This window comes from Gavialis gangeticus, unplaced genomic scaffold, assembly GCF_001723915.1.
Source record: "Gavialis gangeticus isolate Ggan-Ray unplaced genomic scaffold, GavGan_comp1, whole genome shotgun sequence".
NCBI classification, from domain to species: Eukaryota; Metazoa; Chordata; order Crocodylia; family Gavialidae; genus Gavialis; species Gavialis gangeticus.
In genome coordinates this window covers 44,675,479-44,691,810 of record NW_017729022.1, presented here as the reverse complement: position 1 = coordinate 44,691,810, position 16,332 = coordinate 44,675,479, and the positions used below count along the sequence as shown (strand labels likewise).

The following is a 16,332-nucleotide window of genomic DNA, read 5'->3' as shown; positions in this document are numbered from 1 at the left end:
CCCGGCCGTGGGTGCTCCGTTTGCCCGGGGCCCGCTGCTGCAAGGGCGGAGGAGTCGCCTGCCTGCACCTCTGGGGCTCTTCGGCTCCGAGAGATGGGCAACCGTAGAGCTCGTCTCGCCCCCCGGGCCTGCGGGGTCTTTCTACCTCCGTGTAGAGGCCACGGGCCGGTGCAGGGGCGAGGAGGGTGGGTGGGAAAGTCCATTTTTTCCTGTCAGGGCAGTTCTCAATTAAACTACACACTAAGACCAGGTGTGGGAAGTATCTGAAGTCCCGGACCAAAGAGTCTGGGAGGAAGGATGCTTGGCTGTAGCATCTGCAGGCATCTGAATGCCAAGACCTAAGGGCCTCGGCCTGCAACTAGGACACCTGCCAGTGGATTTGGGAGGATGTGAAGTCCCAGGGTGAGAGCTTGGGGCAGAGGATGCTCTCTGATTGTAGCACCATATGTAGTGTTTAGAACAATTGAATTCTGCCTGCTCCATCGATATGGTTTTTGGAGCGATTGACTTCAGCTCAGTCAATATGATTCGGAACCGATTTGGCTGATTCAACCTGGAACACAAAATATAATAATAATAATAATAATAAATGCATTGATTTCTTCTCCAGCAGGGTGCTGTGTGGTTCAAGTACTGCCCCAGATGGGTGCTGGGTGAGGGGGAGATGATTCTGTGCTTAGGTTCCTGGATGCCTCCTGGATGTTAAACACGTGAGGGTTTTATGGGCTCTTGGTCTGTAAGGGCTGGGGTTCCAGGTCAGCACGTCTCATGTCTCTTGTGATCATTGTACTGATGTCATTAGCCTTTTTGTTGTCCTATGGTCTGTTTCTGCTTTTTATTCTGACAGGGTTATCATCTCTTTCTTTTCCAGGAATGTTTTTGTCTTCATTTGTCATCTTTTCTCTCAAATAACAGACCTGTCTTATTTCAAAAGGTATTTTGTTGTGTTCTGCATGGGATCCTTCTGGGGTTTCACCCTAACCTAGAGAATTTTTAGATCGGACATATGTGCATATTGTCACATCTTCCTTGGGAAATCAGACATCATAATGTACTCTGTTTAAATGCATAGCGTTCTTTCTGGAAACATAAAGAGGCTATGTCCTTTCCTGATTTGTGAACTTACCCAAACTCAGAGTAAGCAGCACTCATTAAGAACACAATATCCCATCTCAGTCTTTTTCAGTACTGTACAGGGCTATTAGCAGCCCTGAAAATGACTTGGCTTCTGGACATTTTTAAAGCTTTTAAAAGCAGCCCTGAAACTGGCACGCTCTGGTCAGTTTCAAGGCTTTTAATGGCAGCTTTTTGACAGCTGTTTCCTTTCAGCCTTTCTGGCGCCAGGTATTATGTATTTACATGGATTAAAATTATATTACACAGGAGGTAGTAGAAGCTACATGGTTTATACATTGAATCCATATGCAAATAATTGATACATGTGCTTACATGGCAACAGACTCTTATCCATTAGAGTTAGATGCATAAAATGCTTAGAGGCCTATGTATCTTTCAACCACTCTACTTCATATCCTAGTTGTGCAGCAAAGAGGCAGCACCTGTCAAAGGCCAACTATTAAGCTTTGACAGTGATGGGGGGTATTTATTTCCTTGATTGTCATCTCATCTCATTTTCATGATTTCTAATAACAACTCCAAGAATGACTATTAGAAGTCTTTAAAATGATGGGAGGATAGTCATTTTCCAGGCTGCTAATACCACAGCACTAACAGGACTGTGTACTTAAATACTGATAGTTTAAATGAAAATTTGGATAAGTGCATACCCTGGGTAAATGCTGGTCTGTTCTTAATCTCAAACTCTCTCGCTCTCTCTCTATATATATATATTGCATATTTTTAAAAACTCCTGGTAAACAGAGAGGTGGCAATGAAAATGAGTGATTTGTATCCCAGCTTAATTATACAGCTGGAGAAGTTTTTTTGGCAGACTCTTCAGACAATTATAGGAAAGTTTTTGAAGGATGGTAATGGCAGGAAGTTTTAAGTTGGCAGATCTCTACCCAGGGTGCAGTTAATGCAGAGGAACGTAATCAGTTTCTAATAGTGTAGAAATTTCCCACAACTTCAGTAAAATGAATGGGGAAAAAGATCGCAAAGGTCTTGCAGCACTGTACAGAGGTCCTATTTGAGAATTTGCAAAAAATATCTGTTCTAATTTTCTAGGTCAGCTAGCAACAGCTGATTTGCTTGTTTTTTTTTCCCCAACTGTGAGCCATTTTCATAAGGACAATTATGTTTAGTAGGGTCTAAAATTATTTATGTTTAGTAGGATCTATTTGCTCTATTTGGACTTTGTCAGCCTGGGTAGGAGCAGCCAATGGGCAGTAGCAAACAATTAATCTCTATCCTCTGTAAAATCTTTTCCAGGTCCTCACATAATGTCCAGTAATACAGGAAAACTCTGCAGTACCTAGTTGTAGACTGGCTGGTTATAGGCAGTAGAAAGAAACTTACACTTGGGTGGGTTTATTGCTTCTAGTTCTTAATAGCACCCTCACAACAGGTTGTGAGAAGCAGATGATAAGACAGGTGTCAATGTAGTGCTCACTGTGGTTCAAGTATATACATCTCCCAGTGATGCATTCATATTGTGCAGTATCCAAGATTTTATTTAAAAGAAAAATAACATTTCTATCCCTCATGCTTGCAAAAGTAATCTAGATGTGGGAAGAGAATGTTCACCCTTGGAAGATGTAAAGTCTTAATATTGTTTCCTGTGATTCACTTTCTTGCCTTTCGCAATTGTTTCAGCTTTAATGTAATGATCATTCTTATTTTTGTTGTTGTTTCAGGGAAGAAACAAAGCTATTTTAAACTCAACATGGCCCCCAACTTAGATTGGAAGATGCTTATGAGAGTTGACCCAGATGCTCTTCCACGTCAAGAGGAACTGGCAGATAGATTGTTGGAGACTGTGTCCAAAGTATGTGTATGAAGTACAAGAAATGTAAATGTTTTTGTTATGCATGTTTAGTGAACCAGTTCTGGTTCCATAAAGATTTAGCATTAGTATAAATTGGGTTTAATTCTGTGTTATTTATGGAAATCATTCTATTGTCTATTTAGGTTGAAGGAAATGACTTAAAAAATGAAAATCCTGAACAAGTAATACATCTTTTTAAAATTACTCAGTCACTAATGAAGGTTTGTATCAGTTCCTTCTTTTTTTTTAAAGTGTGTTGTACTTTTGAAGGTTGAGCTGAGCTGCTACATGAAACTAAGAGTAAATGCATTTTAATTACTTTTTCATGTCATACACATGTGACTCCAAGGATACATATGTGCAACAATAATTTAGACCTAGATTAGAATAATTTTAAATTTATGAGGTTTAAAATTAATTATTGGAAATGCAGCCATCCTAAAACCATACTTCTAAATTTTTCATTTTCTGGGGTTTCCATAGAATGTGCCATAGAATTGTGTTCCAAAACGTGTCATATAATTCTTTGTATAAAGTACCATAGAATTCTTTATAGTTAGTGTAACTCTTATGGACATGTGTCTAAAGATGATATTCCAGAGTCTCAACAGTCATGCTGATGTGGGTCTAATAAACATTTGGGGGCTTTTATTCAATAAAAAAGGGTACACGTTTCCTTTCGTACTTAAATGAGTCTGTGGTGCTTTCTCATAAGCTTGTAGAAACATCTCAGAAGTTAGCTAAAGCTAATCCTTGTAAAACGTTTCTGTGTATTTTTTTTTCTAGATGAAAGTTCAAGAAGCAGAGCTGGCTGTAGAAGAAGTTGAAAAAGCTGGAGAGGAGCAAGCCAAAGTTGGTAAATATATCTTTTCTGAATAAGGTGCACAAATGTTTTGTTACGTGGATTCTGTAACTCCTGAAGTATTGTACTGAAGTATCTGTAAGTGAAATGTTGAAACTGTTGAGCTGAAATGCAAAGCTGCCATTGACTTCAGTAAGGTCAGGATTTTACCCTAAATCTTTACAGGCAGTCATCCCACTTATGACACAACTCGTTCTTGAAAACAGCGTCTTAAGTCGAAACGTTGTAACTCGGAACCAATTTTCTCGTAAGAAACAATGTTATAAATGGAGGATTGGTTCCTGAGCCAAGGCACGATACCCCATTTTCACCAAAAATACCCCAGAATTTTGTACTCGTCAATTATAGAAGAGGTAACGTAGCTACTTTAATGTATTTATATCGTAAATAGCAATTATATTGATTTGGAAGGACTTCTTTGAGGTGACTTTGTTGGACTTCTTGATAGACTCTTGGTTGGACTTTTTGAAGGGTTTTTGCCTGGAGTCTTCTCAGGAGTCTTGGCTGCAAGTTTTTCTGCAAACTTGTCTGCTTTCTTAAAGAAAGTATACAAGCAAGTTTAGACAGATGTTCTCCAGGGAGATGAGCAACACAGCAAACTTGTTTGCTGGCGTGGCGTCGTATTGGATCAAACATTGTAAGTCAAAGCTGACGTCATAAAGTTGAAACAGGGTGTCAATTTAGTAAGTGCAAAATGTTGCAACTCAAAACATTGTAAGTCGAGGACTGTCTATATACACATGGTTGAATACTGTCACTGTTAGCTGAGGTATCAGGTTTTTTTACTTTATTTAAAGCCTCTGAGTAACTATGTGCTGTTTTATTTCAACAGAAAATCAATTGAAAGCAAGGGTGATGAAACTAGAAAATGAACTGGAGGTATGCTTTTTTTATATTAAATTAATTTTTGTTCAATCTTTAATGGTTATTCAGATTGAATTAGTGAAGTGCTTGACACTGAATTTCTAAGTTTAAAAAATTGTTCAGTTTTTAAATTGTAAAGGAAATGGTGGTAGTATTTATAAACAGATAAACATTTGGCAAAACTGGATAGATGTTTAGATTTAAAAAATGCCATCGACTTAACAACTCATGAAAAGACACCTAAGATCAGTGTACATACGTATTGTGTTATCTATGCTTTAGTTCAAATGTGTAGTCTCCAGAAAAAAGTGGGGGCGGGGGGGATTACAAATCAAAACTATATCTGCTTTTGAAAAAGATGCATTTGCTCTGCGTAGTATTTAATTTCAAAACTGATTTTGAACATATACCAAGTACAGATGTTCAGAGAGGTGTTTATGTATGCAGGGTATCAGAGGAATCTGTAACATCACTCGAGCATTTTGTTGCTAGAACTTGGTAGGAATTATCACTGATTATATGATACCAGGCTTGCAAGAATCAGTTATTACCTTCATGTGAGTAAATCAGTCCTGACAGGTGACCTGAATTTTTTTATTTTGAAAATGCAAAATGTATGTTTGTTTCTGTCCTTAAGGTAGCTCGGCGATCTACTGGTGGTCGTGACACTCGTTTTTTGCGTGATGAGATCCATCAGTTGGAAAAACAGTTGGAACAAAAAGAGAGAGAATTAGCAGATATGGAAAAAGAGCTAGAAAAAGAGAAGAAAGTCAGTGAACAGGTAAGAAGAATTTTAATGAAATAGTTCTAGAATTGATAAAAGTTCTAGGGCAACTTAGTTTGGAAGAGTGTTCTGAAAGTAGTCACTGGAATGAAAATCACTGATTAAATGGGGACCACAGCCTATAAAAATTTAATTGTGGGTTTTTAAACAAAAAACAAATGGACTGCAATACAATTGCAAGTCCCCTTTTCATACTGTTTTGTGTTTCTGAGTGTCAAAATAATATGTAAATAACTTAATTAAGTTTTTGGAGAAGAAGCTTGATGGAGGGGGTAGGTGAGTGATTTGAGAATACCTGAATTCTAATACTATCTCAGTACAAATTCACTTTGCGTTTTGCTTTTTTTTTTTTTGGAAAGTCATTTAATCTACTTATCTCTCTCCATTTGCAAAATGGCAGCAATGTTGCCCATGTTGCTTGAGGTACTGTGATGATCAAGATTTTATACAGTGCTTCTACATTTTGTAAGTACTGTTAAAGAAACTGATTTTTTTATAAATCATGTTGAAGTTTTAGGTGCAGTTGAGCTCATAAGTAAATAGGAGCTGAATTAGTTCACACAAGCACTAAATACTCTATTGAGTGTTGAATTGAAATTCTAAGCTAAAGACACATTTAGGTAGTTTAATTGACTTTCCCAGTATATCTATCTAAAAGTAATATTTTGCTCAGAGATTCTGTAATAATATGGAGACTAAGTTTTATTATTTATATAAATGAGAAACCATTCCTTTTATTTTAGCTTGCCCTTCGAAATGAAGATGCTGACAATGAAAACAGCAAATTAAGAAGGGAGGTTAGTAAAGTTATTCATATAATTAGACTAAAACAGCTCATGTATCTAATACAATTTCAGATGTTTTATCTTGTTCTGTAAGTTTTGGAATGATCATAGTCTAATTTTTCTTTGGTATATTGCTTGGGTATTGATGCTAAGGGAATGTGAATTTTTAAATTCTAAAAAAGAATCTGCTTAGAAAGAATTGGATAGCTGAGATTTACTTCTCTGAAATGGGTGACGTTAAATCTCTGGCAGAAACTGTGTCTGTGTTTGCATGGCCTGTTACGCGTGTAGTCCCAGTCTTGATTGGGCCTTGAAACTCTAGCATCGTAAAAAATTGAAATTAGTATTTTATGTTATTACGGGGTAAATGTCATTACTTGAAAATTCTGAATTAAGTACAACTATTAGCTGAACTGATATCTCAGGGTAGATCCCTTGTAGATGTCCTCATGGCTTCTTATCTTATTGCTTTATTTATTTTCCTGTGCTTGGGAACTTGTGCAGTTTCTCCCCTCCACCCTTTTTAATGTGTGTCCTTTGGTTAGATCCTCTTTTAGACCATCACGATTAAGTTACACTACTTCCTCGACTGGTATTTTGTTTACCATTCTTTCCTTTTCTCTTTTTAATATCATGATTTTAGTATTCTGTATTGTACTGGCTGGCTATGTGAAATTGTGCTTTACTCCCATCTATAGTAAGTTTTAAAGTATTCTTTAAAGATGCTTAGAAAATTTTAGAACTTAGATTTGTCCCTATTAAGAAATATCCAGATAATTGACTTTAAGTGGAATTAAAATGTTCCAAGGTCACTTATTTACTTCAAAATATTTTCTAATAACTAATCTGTATTTCAAATGAAGTATTTCAAATCTTAATTCAAACTTTATAATACTAGGAAACTACTAGGAACATTCTGTATCCTTCAGTACTAGTCTCTATCTATGTGTAGCCTGCTGGGGGTTTTTTGTTTTGTTTTTTTTTAAAGAAATTTTTCTTGTTCCAAGCCAAATCAAGTCCAGATCCATGAGTCAGTCCAGAACCATAAGTGGCCCTACAACCAGAAAACATCCTCCACTCCTACCAGGGGCTTCAGATATTTCCAAAGTCTTCTGGCAGGCATCCTACATGGAGGCCCAAGCCCAGTTTGGGATTTGGATGCCCTCAAGTTTTGCCTGCCCTCAGCCACATGGCTGCAGGAGCAAGCTAGGGAGGAGCCTCCCATTTCCATAAAATGGGCTTTAAGCCCCAACACCTTGGCAGGTACTAAACCATGCCAGAAGAACAGTTATCCCAGGGAGGGCTTAAAGAAAACTACCTTAATGGAACCAGATACATGATGTTTCCCCTGCCAGGTAAGAATTGATGTGTAGCCTGCTGTACATATTATTACAGCCACCAGTCAGTAGAGGGTGCTACTCTGACTGGTAGAGAAAAGGAATGAGTGCAGTGTGCGATTGCTGCCCACCTACCTCTGGTGACTTCTGTCCAGAAAAGCAGTTTGGTCCAGCAAGAGTGTAAGCAGGCGGTGGGAAACAGTCACTGCCATGAAGCTGATGTCTCCGTCATTGGCCTTTGTGAGCAGCCTAAAGGTGATATCTCTTTATGGAGACAGATTTGATACCCTCTGTCCTGAAAAGGAACAACATTTTCTGCCTGTCCCTCTGCTTATGTACAGTTACTAGGGCAGATATCTCAAGGGCTGAATGTGTTGGATCTTGGCAGAGAATCCTGAGGAGTTAAAATGGATTTGGCCTCCATGTTTGGACCTTGGGATCCATAGGAGGATCCAGCCAAACCCAACAAGAATATTGTGACTATCTTCTAATATTTGAAAACATTTTGTTTTAACATCGAGAGTCACTTAGTAATTTCCGAATACTGCATTTCAAATGCTACTAGGACAACCAAATGGTACTAGGATGACCAACACCAAATACATTATATGCATGAAATAGCTTGCAGACAAAAAAAAAAAAATGAGGAGTGGAAATGAAGGTAATGGAGAAGAGCATGAAGTGGATGATGCTGACAATGGTCACCGTTGCAAGAATCATTTTTAATCCAGAAGTCATCCTGCACCTGTGACACCACCATCCAGAAGTGATGCACATTCAGCTTCAGTTTTTCAGTCATTAGGGAAACAACAGGTACATCAATCAGCTATATCAATAAGACTCCTAATGACAACAAGATGACATCTGGAAATGAGAAAAAATGATCAAGTTCACACAAGAGTGACATGCTTCTGGTAATCCCATATTAGTCATTGAAAACAGTCCTTGGTGGGCAGTGTACTAGTTTTCAGTGGACAGTCTTTGGGCAAGTATTTTACAGTGTAAAACTATTAGAAGAAAACATAAACAAAGTATTTTGGCTGTAGTTAGATTAAATTGAAAAATTCCTGGGGGAAGATGCCAGACTTTGATTGTAATACCTCAACCAGCTTTTTACCTGAATATTGAAACAGGAGAGAACATATATTCTGTGAAGTGTATTAATAGTAAAAATGTTTGGTGCTAGTGATAGTTGGAAGTAAGAAAGTATCTTCTCTGCCAGTTAACAGTGTTAGTAATGTTACCATGTGGGCTATCGTAATAGACAAATGTTCACATATTACTATAATAAGATATTTCTCATGACCTAAACCTCCTTTTTAATGATTTTGTGAGGTTAGACACACTGTGAACGATCTAGAAAAGACCAAAATAAGTAGTAAAATTCCTGAAAAATACTTTTATTCTAGCTGCATTTTTAAGTGGCAGACAGACAAGCATGGTAAGAATGATATGATAACCCTGAAACTTTCTATTCAGTAAATGTGATAGTATTTGCAAGTTAAAAAAAACTGCTTCAGGAAATGGTGACTACTGAACACTCTAAAAGTGATGACATACTGTACTTGATAATGATATCTTTTGGGTTCACTGATAGCACCATCTGATCATTCTACAGCCAATTTCTTCTGCAGCCACTGTATCTGAATTGGGTGAAACATTTTTCAAGTATTACTAAATTTATGGCCAAACTTAAGTCAAGTTTTTTGAAAATATAAGTGTATCTGCACTCACAATTCATGAAAAAAATGGAAGTAAAGGTTTTTACTTACAGATTGGTAACATTTTGAACAGCAGGCCATTATTGAGAACAATTCTCTTAAATGAGAGGTTCCAAGACAGTAATGCTAGCAATAGTAAAATGGTTTACAGCAGGGGTGTTGTTATGCCAGGTCATGGGCAGCCAGGTCAGGGAATCACCCAGGGCCTGGAGAAGCAACTGAGATCAGATGTATGTAGAGTCAGAGTATAGGGGAGCCAAGAAGCCAAAAGCCAGGAGATCTGTCTGAGGAGCCAAGTCGGAGACCTGGAGGGTTGGGCAGAGCATGGGGTCAGAAGACCTGCTGGGTTGGATATCTGAAAGATCAGAACAGGAGTCAGATTAGGGAGAATGGTCAAGTCAAACTCAGGGTCCATGGGTGAGCCAGGTTGGGTAATAAAAGAATCAGTCAGAGCTGGTAGAAGCTCAAGCTGAGGACAAAGTAGCTTGAGTACAAGCATGAGCAACTGATGCCTCCTGCATCTGTCAGGGGCACCTGCAGAAGCTGCCAATGACAGCGGTCCTCTCAGGGTGGGGGCACCAGCTCTGCCATCAGCATCAGTGTCGCCCGTCGGGGGGGCATGTGCACACCTCTGCACTCCCTACCAGTTGCCTATGAGTACAAGGTTGATCCCTGTTGCCCAGACACTTCCTCTTCTGGGTCAGGGGCCCTTTTTGAGGTGGTAAAGGGACCTTAGCCGGCCACTCTGGCACAGAGTGGGCTCCTTACTAGGCCCTGATGGAAGTTTCTGACCACCTGTTCCTGCCTGGATGTTCAGGTGGGGACGTGGTAGACTGGGATGAGCAGCTGTGTCAGGCTGGCTGAGGACCTGGGTTCAAGATCACTGCCTGACATGTCAAATGTAGCCCAGGGGTCAGATCCAGCCCATGGAGCTATTCAATCCAGCCCACCAGGCTATCAGCAGAGCACTGAAAGTTGGAGGCATAGCTTAGAGGAGTGGACTGTTGCAGAATCGAGGAACCTTGGGCCCCAGTGGACATTGGTCATCAGTGGTAGAAGGTAAGCAAGGGCTGATATAGCCCTGAACATCCTCCTGCTCTTTGGCCTGTTGCCACTGCTGCAACCCTATTGCAGTTCCATGTTGAGGTTGCTGCCACCATCACTGTGCGCTTGATGCCTTATTCTGGAGGTAGAGCTGCTGCTCCAGCATGGGGCACATGGTGGCAACAGTAGCTTTGGCATGGGACCTGCAATGGGAGCCTCATGCACAGTGCTGGAGCTGGAACTGCCACTACGCCATGTGCCAGGGTCAGAGCCCGAGCTGCTGCTGCTTTATTCCCCAAGCTGGATTCAGCCTGCAAGAAACTCCATAGCTCAGATCTAGTCCAGGATGCAAGGTGACTTTTGACATCCATGATTTAAGTGTTTGGTGAGTTTTATCAAACCAACCACACCCATCATGGGAAAGTATTTTCAAATTGTGCAGCATATGGAGCCTTTTCAATTACTTGGTCCAAAAGTTTCATCTGGGAATGTATGTTGTTCCTACAGCATTGTGGCAAGGCCTGGAAACAGCAGAATCTTTGGCTTCTCTTGTTCTTGTCTGCTTCAGATTTATCCAGCTTCTGCAGCATGTGAAAGAAACTGGTCAATATTTGGACATATGTTCATAAAATCAAGAAGCAGGCTTGGGTTAAAAAAAAGTTACTTGTTTCAATCTATGGAAATCTTCTATTTAAAGAAGTAGATGGAGGTCATGCTGATAATTTAGAATCTTGTGGATCTTGTCAGACAGATTTTGAGTTGAGAATAAATCTTGAGTTATGCTGTTATTCCCACAATATTTGTATGAATAAGTAAATTAAGTTATATTACTTGTTTACCGAATACCTGGTTTTGCATACAGTTGCATTTAAACTATCTATGATGATAATATCTTCTGAAAGAATGTTTTCTTACATTTCATATATGCATATATGCAGTAGTACTTTCTCTATATAAGCCATGTTATACATAATATGTTTCTCTTACTGTAACATTTAGTTTTGATAAGTAAGTAATTACTGAAGATATTTTAATTTTCTGCAGAAATTTAATTTTTGGGGGGTGGGAGAGAGGGTGGAAGAAGAAGAGAGGGGAAAACTAGAGAGAAATAAACACCTAGCTCCCACACCTACATTTCCAGAAATGTAACGTCCGTAGACAAAAGCTATTTTTACTGCTTAAGTCTAGAAACAAAGTCTTTGCTATCCTTATTTTCTTGTACAGGGTTTGATGGTTCTTCTTAACTTTTACATTTTAATCTATGTATTTATTTTAATTTTCTTCTATTTTCAGCTTGAATCTTACATGTGTATGTACTTTTTCTAATTTTCTGATGCATTCTTCTCTTTTATTCTGACTCTTTTCTCTGCCTTTTAATTTGGAGAAAAAACATATAAGAAAAAAGGTGAGATACCAAAGTATTTAGAACCAGCTTGTAGGAATTTGAATGAACTGTTACAATCATAGCTGTGTCATATTTTTTAGAAAAACAGAATCTTTTCAATTTCTCCCTTTACTTACTCTCTTTTGGGCTTGCCTTATGTGCAGAATGAACAACTTCGCCAGGATGTAGTTGATTATCAGAGACAAATAGATTCACAAAAAGAGACACTTCTGATGAGGCGAGGAGATGATTCTGATTACCGATCTCAGTTGTCCAAAAAGAACTATGAACTTGTCCAGTATTTGGATGAAATTCAGGTAAAGTTTCTGAGTTCTAGATAAACTTATAACAACCATTGAACATGTGTTTTAGAAAAAATGAAGAAATGTAATGTTCTTAAATGGTTCTAGAATGGCACCTTTTCCCCCAATAAATAAGTTAGTGTCCAGCAGTAGCGTATATTTTTCTACATGGCCCTGTCAATGTGACTTTAATTTTCATGACAACTGAGGAAGTTAATTATGCTGGTTTGCCCATAGCCCTCTTTGAACTGAACTGTTGATAAACAATGTCAAGTACCAAGACACTTATTTTTTTAAATAGCATTTCTTTATCTTTGCAGAACTTAACTGAAACCAATGAGAAACTAGAAGCACAAAACCAAGAGATGAGGAAGAATTTGGAAGAATCGGTGCAGGAAATGGAAAAGATGACTGATGAATATAATAAAATGAAACTTATTGTGCAGCAATCTGATATTGTGATGGATCAGTTAAGAAAAGAAAAAGAACAGTATAAATTTCAGGTAAGGAATCAGTTGACAGATAATACTTCAGAGTGACATTCTTAACTTTAAACAATATATTGTTAGGATTCAAAAAGTAAACTTTATTTCTGGCAGAAAATGTCCAGCTTATTTTATCCAGTTTGAAATAGTAGAGTGCTGATGAAAAAAATTATTTTTACATAGAGAGCTATCTTTCAGTGTAGCACAATGTTTTCAGATGGATCTGAATCTGAATGTGAATATGGATCTGAATATGAATCACAGAGAAATAATTTCAAATAAAATACTAGCGTGCTGTACCTTTAACTGAATTATAACTTCTGTTACATACTGTAGCTTAATATCAGTGGTGTAACTAGGGTAGGGCAGCTGCCCCAGATGCTGACGGGGATGAGGAAGATGGAAAAACTGGCTTTTGCTGCAGCTGTGTAATTTTTGATTGCAGTGGCACTGGCAGCTGGAAGTTGCCACAGCTACCGAATGCAGCAGCCACCCCAGGCACCTGGCCATGTTCTTACACTGCTGCTTAGTATAGTAGGTGCATTTGGGGTGAATATGTGTTTTTAAAAAAACAATATGGATGCATGCTTCTTGTGGTACTAATCAAAACGCTAATATATACAGGTGCAAGAGCTGTCAGACCAACTGAAAGCAAAGAATGAAGAAGATGATCCACTCATGGCAGCTGTAAATGAAAAAGTAGAAGAATGGAAGGTACTTTATCATATGTTTCTGATTGTGTGGCTGTGCGTGTTATCTTTTGGAATTATTTGAGATGCCTCTTATTTTATTCATGTGCTTTGCAGAGAATCTTGGCATCAAAAGATGATGAGATCATTGAGTATCAGCAAATGTTGGCAAACCTGAGGGAGAAAATGAAAATGGCCCAGCTTGATGTAGACAAAAACAATGTTATGGTGCTCCAGCAGGTATTGTTTTATGTACAAGTACTTGTGTATGAATTATTCATTAAGCACACTACTAGTTTGATATAATCAGCATTCTCTACTTTACAAACACTGGAAGTCCACCCGTGATGACTGAAGCGAGCTGACTTACTCAGGGAGACAGGTTAGCCTAATGTACTTCTTTCCATGTCCAGCAGCTGAACTTCATGTAACTGGTGTTCTGACTTTTGTAGTGTAGTTATTTGCCTATTTCATCATCTAGCCATGTAACCAGAACCAGTTAATGCAGTTAAATTATAACATAATATATTATTGGTTTTTCATAGATCTGTATTATCAAATATATACCTAATGTTTGTATTTTGTACTATTTTTTGCTGCCTTGCTTTTATACTTAATATCTGAACTCTCTGTTATAAGTGCTAGTTCTTTAACTTTTTAATGCAATGTTTATAGTAGCTGTTTTTCATCCCTTCATTTGCCTTTCTGCTTGAAGCATTCATTTCTTTTATGTTGGTAGTTCATCATTAAACCATAAAGCCCATTTCCTACCCCACCCCAAATAATTGTCTTTTTTCAAGGGTATACAAGAACGAGACAGTCATATCAGATTGCTTACTGAGCAAGTAGAACAATATACAAAAGACATGGAAAAAAATGCATTGATCATAGAAGACCTGAAAAATGAACTCCAAAAAGATAAAGGTTACTTGATATATTTTTTTAATATACATCTTAAAATAATAGAAAAGATGCATAGAAGTCCTTTTTTCCCCTTAAATGCTAATCATATTACTTTAAAATATTCAAAACCATTTTTCTTCTTACTGATTGCCCATTTCCATTTGTCAAATGTAGCCAGCTTTTAAAATACCTATTAACGTGTCAAATGTCTGTTCAGAATTTGGCTTATTTAAGTTTTATAGACTATTTTATGTCACTTGAGTTGTATATAATTATTCATAAATACCACATATACCACTTATAAAAGCAGATCTTCCAAATTTTATTTTAAAAAGTGTAAGTACATTTGGATTTGAAACCACATTAATAGAATATAAAATTTATTAGAAACTCCTTCTGAAAACAGTAACTTACAAATGTGCACTGTGGCTCTTCATAGATTGAAGGCATAAAAAGATACAACAATTCTGTTGGTATCTGATAGAAGCTGTTAGAATACAGTTATTACATCTGCGTGGTTCTGTAGTATTACAAGCATAGTAAAACTGCTCCAGCTTGACTTCTGCTTCATTTAGTGTTAAAATTAGTATGCTTTAGCTAAACTGTGCTGCTGCAGGACAAAGCAGGTATAACGGATTGTAAGAGCTGATGTGCATTCCTGAGCAACAGCAGCTCCCCTTCCTCTTTTAAAGCAGTTAAGGATGTGGCCAAACATACTTTTTAGGATGTGTCTACCTTAGAAAGTTATACTAGTATAAAGAAAGGAATTGAAGGTCAACCTTTCTGGTTTTGTTGCTGTTTTAATGAGTGCTGCTTGCTAGTTTAGTTTGTCACTTTGGTATTAGTTTTAGCCAGGGGCAGGCAACCTATTGGAGTGATCGGAATTGCTGCTTGCAACTTAGCTGGTGTTCCTGATGCTACTTCCCCCATCACTGAATTGCTGCCAATGTCCTAGCTTAATGGGCTGAATTAAATGGCTTGGGGGCTGAATCCGCCCTGCTGGTTGTAGGTTGCAGATCTCTTTAAGCTGAAACAGAATGATCTATTTTACATGGGGAAGTGAGAAGTAGAATAACTCTATTTGCTGTGAAAACTCCAGTTGGCCTTAAAGGAGAATTCACGGTGCATAAAATGAAGAAAATGTATAAGTATTTTTAGCATTACATTTTTAGTAAAGAATCTCCTTATCTAGGAGAAAAAACTTATAACTGGTGCCATTGAACTTAAGCTGAATACAGTAGTCCATCATGTATGCTATCTTCTTATTAAATTTGCTTGTTAAAGTAATAAGAATTAAAAAAATAAAGCCTTAATCTGAATGTCTGTGTAATTATTTATATCAAAAGAGGATAAATAATTTGTGGAAATCAAAACAGATACAAAATAATTTGAGGCATTTTTTACCTTGTATCAGGAACCGCTTTTTTAAAATAAAATATTTTTATATAAAATAAATTATTGCTTTTTCCCAGGTTTCTCTTCTCTAGTTCAGCAAAATCATATTGCAGCAATACAGGAAAAATTGCAGCTGTTGGAACAGAAAACTAAAGAAGCTGAACGATCAGCAGAACTAGCAGAAGCAGATGCTGTGGAGAAGGATAGAGAACTTATTGAGGCTCTGAAGCGGGTGAAAGACTATGAAATGGTACACGATATTTGAGAAAATTGTATTTTATCATTAGTTTTTATTATTATCAGTAGTTTTAATCATTCTTTACAGATCATTTTGTGACATTCTAATGATTGTGCCACAGTTTATAAACAAAACAAAGCAAAACAGACTTTTAATGAAGAGCTGCTTATTCTCTTTTCTTATTCATACTCTTTTTACCTTTGCTTTAAATGGTGGATAAACCAGCTGAATCTTAAGTTAGCTGTCCTTGGCAAATTGGTAAATTTCTGTTTGACCAAACAGAGTGTCATTCAGAAATGATGGAAATTGGATAGTCAGGGTGAGGATCTGTTGAGGGGTCACCATGTAAGCTGATGAGAACCTCATTTTACAGTCTGGGGAGACGGAGCGGGGATGACTTCTTAAAAGCTTCAACTGTACCTAGATGGATATCTAATATCACAGGGAAGTAAGCATATGAATAAGCAGATGGTGTTTTTACTCCCTTTTCTTGATTACAGTTATGCTTTACATTTTTACATTCTTCAAATGCTATATAAAAATAGCCTCAACCCTATGAGGGCAGTCCACCTGTGTGGAGATCACAACTGTT

The 16,332-nt window shown here is 37.7% G+C and overlaps 1 protein-coding gene across 5 annotated transcripts in view; it reads left to right on the top strand.

The window, feature by feature from the left end:
* Window positions 1-16,332, top strand: part of CEP290 (centrosomal protein 290) — a 118,121-nt gene that overhangs the window by 5,457 nt on the left and 96,332 nt on the right. For 4 of the 5 annotated variants that reach the window (XM_019514830.1, XM_019514827.1, XM_019514828.1 and 1 more), the window contains exons 2-14: window positions 872-934; window positions 2,817-2,947; window positions 3,091-3,168; window positions 3,734-3,803; window positions 4,642-4,688; window positions 5,311-5,454; window positions 6,201-6,254; window positions 11,893-12,045; window positions 12,351-12,533; window positions 13,140-13,229; window positions 13,322-13,444; window positions 14,005-14,128; window positions 15,580-15,752. In XM_019514830.1, coding sequence (XP_019370375.1) covers window positions 2,846-2,947; window positions 3,091-3,168; window positions 3,734-3,803; window positions 4,642-4,688; window positions 5,311-5,454; window positions 6,201-6,254; window positions 11,893-12,045; window positions 12,351-12,533; window positions 13,140-13,229; window positions 13,322-13,444; window positions 14,005-14,128; window positions 15,580-15,752 — 1,341 coding nt within the window. In that variant the 5' untranslated portion in view covers window positions 872-934; window positions 2,817-2,845. Of the gene's footprint in view, window positions 1-871; window positions 935-2,816; window positions 2,948-3,090; window positions 3,169-3,733; window positions 3,804-4,641; window positions 4,689-5,310; window positions 5,455-6,200; window positions 6,255-11,892; window positions 12,046-12,350; window positions 12,534-13,139; window positions 13,230-13,321; window positions 13,445-14,004; window positions 14,129-15,579; window positions 15,753-16,332 lie in introns of those variants that run through there. The other variant, XM_019514831.1, reaches the window with a different exon arrangement.